Source organism: Notothenia rossii, assembly GCF_949606895.1.
Source record: "Notothenia rossii genome assembly, chromosome: 4".
Taxonomy (NCBI): Eukaryota; Metazoa; Chordata; class Actinopteri; order Perciformes; family Nototheniidae; genus Notothenia; species Notothenia rossii.
In genome coordinates this window covers 329,821-337,552 of record NC_136902.1, presented here as the reverse complement: position 1 = coordinate 337,552, position 7,732 = coordinate 329,821, and the positions used below count along the sequence as shown (strand labels likewise).

Below are 7,732 nucleotides of genomic sequence, written 5' to 3'. Positions count from 1 at the left end.
TCGGAGTCACGCTGTGTGTGTCCGTCAGGAAACAAGCTGTTAACAAGTAGTTCCAGCAAACATCCACTGATAAACTGCGATGTTAACAACCTCATGATAACCTCATATGTTTTAACTTAGGATCATACCTGTGTTTAGTCTAGAAAAAGGTAAATGTGTGCATTTTATTATAAAGTTGTGTATATTTACAGACTGTTGCAAAAACTAAGAAGCGTATAAACATCAGGTTTAAAACTAAAAGAGCTTTAAAAAAAAGTAACACATTGAAAGATGTTTGGAGTTTTATTTGAGTTATTAATTTAAACTTTTTGTCAAAGAGATGCTGATTTGAAACCGTTGTTCCATACAGTTACGGCATTTCCTGTTTCTGCCGGAGAGAGGGGAGGCCGTCACCATAGATATATATAAACCTATGATATAAACACCAGATGGCTCATGGGAGATTTTCCAGCGTAGCTGACCGGCCGCCATCTTGCCACAGTCAACAGTTACTCTGATTCGCGTTATGGTAGCTGGTGTAAGGTGAGTGATCTGCACAAAAATACTCTTCACTCGCTGAAATCTTGACTGATTTACAAACGGTTTGGTTTATTATAAACATTATTAGCATGGCTATGATACAGGATGCTTGGACATGTTGAAATTGCAGCTTGTCTTTGTGTATGTGGTTGTATTTATTAGCTGGCTAATAACAAGAGGCTGTGAGTGAGACCTAGTATTACAAAGTTGACCCAGCAACTTTACACCAGTGGGAGAGGCAGAGCTGCTCTTTCTTTTCAACATAACTTAAGTTACACATGATTTCTTCCAAGTGGTTTGGCTTGTTAAAAATATCTTGCATTATGATACAGGAATTTGCTGGCTTTGTGTTTACAGAAGTACCTGACTATGCCAGACTTTTGTGCAGCCTACGGATGCTCCGCTGTCTGCCACCTACTATGTATTTATTACATCTTCATGTTCCATGAGACGCAGCACTGTGTTCCCCTCATATGTTTATGTTTGCTCAGTCTAATAAACCCATAACATGGTTGTGAAAGAATACCAAAGCTGAGGCTGGACGATGATTGATTGTTTGTGTGCCATGTGTCACCGTGTGTCTTATTGGTTTGGTGTTATCCTGTATTTTATTGTGTGCAGCTGGTCCTTATCTCCAAGACACATTTAAAACAAATAACCTTGAAGCCCCATCTCCCCCCACCTGCTCCTGCTTCCTACATCCCCTCCACACCACACCAAGTTGTTCTTCTTAATAATAATAATAATACATTTATTTTGGGGGGCCGCCTTTCATAACACCCAAGGACACCTTACAGGGCACAATATAGGGAACCATTTAAACAGTGGATTTAGTGAGATATCAGCCGGGGTGAGACAAGACAAACCACAAATGGACTATCAATCAATCAATCAATGTTTATTTATATAGCCCAATATCACAAATGTTACATTTGTCTCAGTGGACTTCACAGTTTGTACAGAATATCAGTATGACAATACGACACCCTCTGTCCTTAGACTACAGAAGGACACAAAAGGACACATGGTACAGTTTATATTATTCTTGGTCTTTTTTCAATAACATATTTCAAAGGTTCTGGATTTGTTTCCAAATATAGAAACTAAATACAAAACTAGGATGAGATGAGATCTCATGTCAAAAATAATTGTGATAAATGAGACAGAACTGGCCTGTCTGTGAGCTCATTTGATGTTGGTTTGGTTCTTCTGATAAAGGTGTGAATATCTAAATAATATACCACCATATGCTATTGTCATTAGTTGTGTCCCTGTTCTTCAAGCTAAGGCATTGCTAAATTAACAAATCGTGGCTTACAGAGTGGTAACATGAGACCTATTTTTATATATAAAATATAAATGTATTTTAATGTTATAATTTATTTATAATTTATTTTAAATATTAACAATATAATAAAAATAAATGGAAATATATACACCGGCCAATATTTAATATAAATACCTTGTGTGTGTGTATAGCTATTGCTTTATCCGATTAATATTATTTTCATATGAAAGTCCATGATTATAAGTATGCAGTATCATAACTACATCTTTGATGTTTATAAAAAACCAAACCGTTTGAAAATTGGTTGAAAATTGAGCAAGCTATGGTTATTTAAATAGTAAACCATAATGTTATGAATGAGAGAACTGCCTGTGGCAAGATGGCGGCCAAGTGGCAAGCTCGGTCTCCATTGGTCAGCAGCGCGGGTGAGTCATCTAGTGTTTATATATCTATGGCTGTCACTACCCGATCTGCAGCTCTGCCCGATCTGCAGTGCGCATGTGCGAGATGGTCCGCCATATTGGACAACTCCGGACGGCAACCCAAGTAGGACAATATTGACACAGTGGCTTTTGGCAAAGCTCAAAAATAAAAGGAGAGAGGGATGAGTTATTGTGATTACAACGTGACTTCACTATTATTTAACAACTCTCTTTATTGGGTTCTTTTATATGGGTTAAGTACATTGTCAGAATAAGTGAGAAATGGATTTAACTTCTGTTAGACAGCTATCATACTGAATACATATGTACTGTGAATGTGTGCAAAGATGTATGGCATATAGCTGTCTAACAGAAGTTAAATTCATTTCTCACTTATTCTGACAATGCACTTAACCCAAATAAAAGAACCCAATACAAAGAGTTGTTAAATAATAGTGAAGTCACGTTGTAATAACAATAACTCATCTCTCTCGAATTTTCCTTTTGAGCTTTGCCAAAAGCCACCGTGTCAATGTTGTCCTACTTGGGCTGCCGTCCGGAGTTGTCCAATATTGCGGACCATCTCGCACATGCGCACTGCAGATCGGGCAGAGCTGCAGATCAGGTAGTGACCTTATTATACATCCATGGTAGTAACAGACATCTATGGTGACAGAGGCCGTCCCAAAGCTTGCTGCTGTATTGACTCCCTCCATCTGACAGGAGGGAGCCTCGTTGAGCTGCGAGTGTGGCAACAGACGGAGTTCACTCCGTCACGGAGGGGTAGGGTCGAGGGAGTGGTTTGGGATTGGGCCTTCATGACCAGAGGAACACATGACGACACAGACCTGAGGGGGGAGGTGTTCAGGTCACATGACTTCATGACCAGAGGAACACATGACGAGACAGACCTGAGGGGGGAGGTCACCTCATTCAGGTCACATGACTTCACTAACTGCTCTACATCGTGATGACTCAGATCTGTCACTAAATATGTTTATAATTAATTTAAACTGGTTATAAAACGTGTTTCCACCGGAAGTCCGTCTTTCTGCGTCTCCATGGTCACTTGGCCGTCACAGACCGGTTGTCATGGATACGGTGTTTCGATGGAGGCGGGGCTCTCCCTTCTGGAAGAGAGCGGAACTGCACCTGAGTTATATGATATAACTCAGGTGTGTTTTCACCTCTCACACACTTTACCACCTCACACACACTTTACCACCTCACACACACTTTACCACCTCTCACACACTTTACCACCTCTCACACACTTTACCACCTCACACACACTTTACCACCTCTCACACACTTTACCACCTCACACACACTTTACCACCTCACACACTTTACCACCTCTCACACACTTTACCACCTCACACACACTTTACCACCTCACACACTTTACCACCTCTCACACACTTTACCACCTCTCACACACTTTACCACCTCTCACACACTTTACCACCTCACACACACTTTACCACCTCACACACACTTTACCACCTCACACACACTTTACCACCTCACACACTTTACCACCTCTCACACACTTTACCACCTCACACACACTTTACCACCTCACACACACTTTACCACCTCATACACACTTTACCACCTCACACACACTTTAAGCCTCAATCACACTTTACCACCTCTCACACACTTTACCACCTCTCACACACTTTACCACCTCTCACACACTTTACCACCTCACACACACTTTACCACCTCTCACACACTTTACCACCTCTCACACACTTTAAGCCTCACACACTTTACATGTCTCTGTTTCAATTCACTGTCTGATTATCTAACATATATATAATACTAATATCACTGTTTGTAATGTAGCCTGGGTATTACCTTCTGTCAGTGAGTACAAGTACCTGGAACATGTCCTCAAAGTATTACTAACGCAGCACTAGCCATCACTGACACGTCTTATTCTAATAATGAAAACAAACACATTTAAAGAAAGATTTATAGACAGGAAGAAATGAATCACGAAGCTGTTGTTATTAACACTTTATTATACATTACAGTTCATCAGAGACCACCTGCAGACCCCCAGAGTTCACACATTACAGTTCATCAGAGACCACCTGCAGACCCCCAGAGTTCACACATTACAGTTCATCAGAGACCACCTGCAGACCCCCAGAGTTCACACATTACAGTTCATCAGAGACCACCTGCAGACCCCCAGAGTTCACACATTACAGTTCATCAGAGACCACCTGCAGACCCCCAGAGTTCACACATTACAGTTCATCAGAGACCACCTGCAGACCCCCAGAGTTCACACATTATAGTTCATCAGAGACCACCTGCAGACCCCCAGAGTTCACACATTACAGTTCATCAGAGACCACCTGCAGACCCCCAGAGTTCACACATTACAGTTCATCAGAGACCACCTGCAGACCCCAGAGTTCACACATTATAGTTCATCAGAGACCACCTGCAGACCCCCAGAGTTCACACATTACAGTTCATCAGAGACCACCTGCAGACCCCCAGAGTTCACACATCACAGTTCATCAGAGACCACCTGCAGACCCCCAGAGTTCACACATTACAGTTCATCAGAGACCACCTGCAGACCACCAGAGTTCACACATTACAGTTCATCAGAGACCACCTGCAGACCACCAGAGTTCACACATTACAGTTCATCAGAGACCACCTGCAGACCCCCAGAGTTCACACATTACAGTTCATCAGAGACCACCTGCAGACCCCCAGAGTTCACACATTATAGTTCATCAGAGACCACCTGCAGACCCCAGAGTTCACACATTATAGTTCATCAGAGACCACCTGCAGACCCCCAGAGTTCACACATTACAGTTCATCAGAGACCACCTGCAGACCACCAGAGTTCACACATTATAGTTCATCAGAGACCACCTGCAGACCCCCAGAGTTCACACATTATAGTTCATCAGAGACCACCTGCAGACCCCCAGAGTTCACACATTATAGTTCATCAGAGACCACCTGCAGACCACCAGAGTTCACACATTATAGTTCATCAGAGACCACCTGCAGACCCCCAGAGTTCACACATTATAGTTCATCAGAGACCACCTGCAGACCCCAGAGTTCACACATTATAGTTCATCAGAGACCACCTGCAGACCCCCAGAGTTCACACATTACAGTTCATCAGAGACCACCTGCAGACCACCAGAGTTCACACATTATAGTTCATCAGAGACCACCTGCAGACCCCCAGAGTTCACACATTATAGTTCATCAGAGACCACCTGCAGACCCCCAGAGTTCACACATTATAGTTCATCAGAGACCACCTGCAGACCACCAGAGTTCACACATTATAGTTCATCAGAGACCACCTGCAGACCCCCAGAGTTCACACATTATAGTTCATCAGAGACCACCTGCAGACCCCAGAGTTCACACATTATAGTTCATCAGAGACCACCTGCAGACCCCCAGAGTTCACACATTACAGTTCATCAGAGACCACCTGCAGACCCCAGAGTTCACACATTACAGTTCATCAGAGACCACCTGCAGACCCCCAGAGTTCACACATTACATACACAGCTGTTCTCTAAAGTGAGAGCTGTCAGGTTATTGATCTGACTGATCAGGTGACCCTAACATCCAGAGGTCTGTGATACAGGCTGTTGTTACAGCTGTTAATGATCACTCTCTCTCTCTCCACACACACTGAGGGGTTAGTGGATTGAAGAGTCCGTCCCAGAGGCTCAGTGGGTTCCTGATTCTGATTGGTCCATTTCAGAGGATGTTAATACTGATAACACAGGAAGTACACACTCACAGGAAGTGCAGCCGGCCGTGACACACACCTGGCTGTGTGTGTGTGTGTGTGTGTGTGTGTGTGTGTGTGTGTGTGTGTGTGTGTGTGTGTGTGTGTGTGTGTGTGTGTGTGTGTGTGTGTGTGTGTGTGTGTGTGTGTGTGTGTGTGTGTGTGTGTGTGTGTGTGTGTGTGTGTGTGTGTGTGTGTGTGTGTGTGTGTGTGTGTGTGTGTGTGTCTCAGGGCAGATTGAGCAGGTCATGTTTGGAGTACAGCTCCTCAGTGATGGTGTAGACCTCCCCCAGCACGGGCACGGCCCCCCCCAGCACCTCCACAGCCTGCGGGGGCTCTCCAGCGTTCAGCATCCTCAGGAAGGGGTCTCGGGGGGGCAGCATCCTGAAGGCCAGGCCGGCTGCAGAGCGGATCACCCAGGGGTGGTGCTGCGAGAGGGACTGGGAGTAGGCCAAGGAGCACAGGGTGGGGGGGGTGCCCTCGTCTCTGCTGACCCCCCCCAGGAAGAGCTGCAGCCAGCGGAGTGCTCTGTGGAGCCGGAGGAGGGTCCTGCAGCCAGACACCCCCCTGGTGCCGGACGCAGGGTTATCCCCCCCCTCCACCAAGCCGCTCTGCAGCTCGTACTGAACCATGGACTGCAGCGACAGGTAGTGAGCCCCCTCAGGACCCCCCCGCAGCGACACCAGGATGCTCAGCTTGTTCACCACGTCTTTAGAGATGAAGCCAAACACACTGCCAAGGCTGTTCAGCAACCTTTAAAGAGAGGAGAGAAGAAGAGATGAAGCAAATGGAATATAATATTAAAGTTAACACTAAAACACACACACACACACATACACACACACACACACACACACACACACACACACACACACACACACACACACACACACACACACACACACACACACACACACACACACACACACACACACACACACACACACACACACACACACACACACACACACACACACACAAAAAAACCACACACACACACACACACACACACACACACACACACAAAAAAAAAACACACACACACACACACACACACACACACACACACACACACACACACACACAAAAGTTGACTCACTTGACCAGCCCCCTCCAGCCCTCCACATATTGATCCAGGAAGATCTCCTTGCTGTCGGACAGACTGAGCCTGAAGGAGTCGATCACTTCCTGGAGAGAGAACTCCTCCGACATGATGCTTCACGAACAGAACCAACACAACCAGGAACCAGAACCAACACAACCAGGAACCAGAACCAAAGGAACCAGAAAAAACAGAACCAAAGGAACCACAACCAGGAAAGCTACCCGAAAGCCACTGGACCTAGAACCAGCAGCTGACCGAGGAGAGATGGTGGTTATTAAATACTGAAGACTGAGGTCAGAGCCGGAGAGAGACCGGAGAGGGACCGGAGGAATTAAGACCGGTAGAGACTCTTCAGGAACAACCTGTCAGTCCAGATCCCTCTCTACTGCGCAGACTCCAGATCCCTCTACTACGGAGACTCCAACCGTTGAACTCCGGAAAACTGAGAACTGCGCCTTCAAAATAAAAGCGTTGCCTTCCATGAAAATATGTACAAGAACCAAAAGTAAATAATAAAGTAAAATAGGAAACATGCTATGAAGAATATTACAATATAAAGTCAGCAGAGTAGATTAAAAAGTACAATACAAAGTGAA

At 44.9% G+C, this 7,732-nt stretch overlaps 1 protein-coding gene across 5 annotated transcripts; it reads right to left on the bottom strand.

The window, feature by feature from the left end:
• Window positions 1–4,244: 4,244 nt before the first annotated feature.
• On the bottom strand, window positions 4,245–7,655 carry cptp (ceramide-1-phosphate transfer protein). 5 transcript variants are annotated; one of them, XR_013807416.1, is made up of 3 exons: window positions 7,131–7,655; window positions 5,770–6,784; window positions 4,245–4,828 (listed from the first exon to the last, which is right to left on the bottom strand). XR_013807416.1 is itself a non-coding variant. In XM_079677228.1 (2 exons), exons 1-2 carry the CDS (start codon window positions 7,241–7,243, stop codon window positions 6,259–6,261), a joined length of 639 nt encoding a protein of 212 aa, XP_079533354.1. In that variant the 5' UTR covers window positions 7,244–7,655; the 3' UTR covers window positions 5,650–6,258. The 5 variants fall into 5 exon arrangements, 1 of the variants encoding a protein (XP_079533354.1); XR_013807417.1 differs by lacking the exon at window positions 4,245–4,828 and adding an exon at window positions 4,874–4,963; XR_013807418.1 differs by lacking the exon at window positions 4,245–4,828 and adding an exon at window positions 5,565–5,636.
• Window positions 7,656–7,732: the final 77 nt, after the last annotated feature.

Excerpts from the sequence above, each read along its gene's own strand:
- cptp (XM_079677228.1), bottom strand. The coding sequence starts at position 7,243 with ATGTCGGAGGAGTTCTCTCTCCAGGAAGTGATCGACTCCTTCAGGCTC. Across the intron at positions 6,785-7,130 it reads GGCTGGAGGGGGCTGGTCAA|GTTGCTGAACAGCCTTGGCA; the intron begins GTGAGTCAACTT and ends CTCTCTTTAAAG.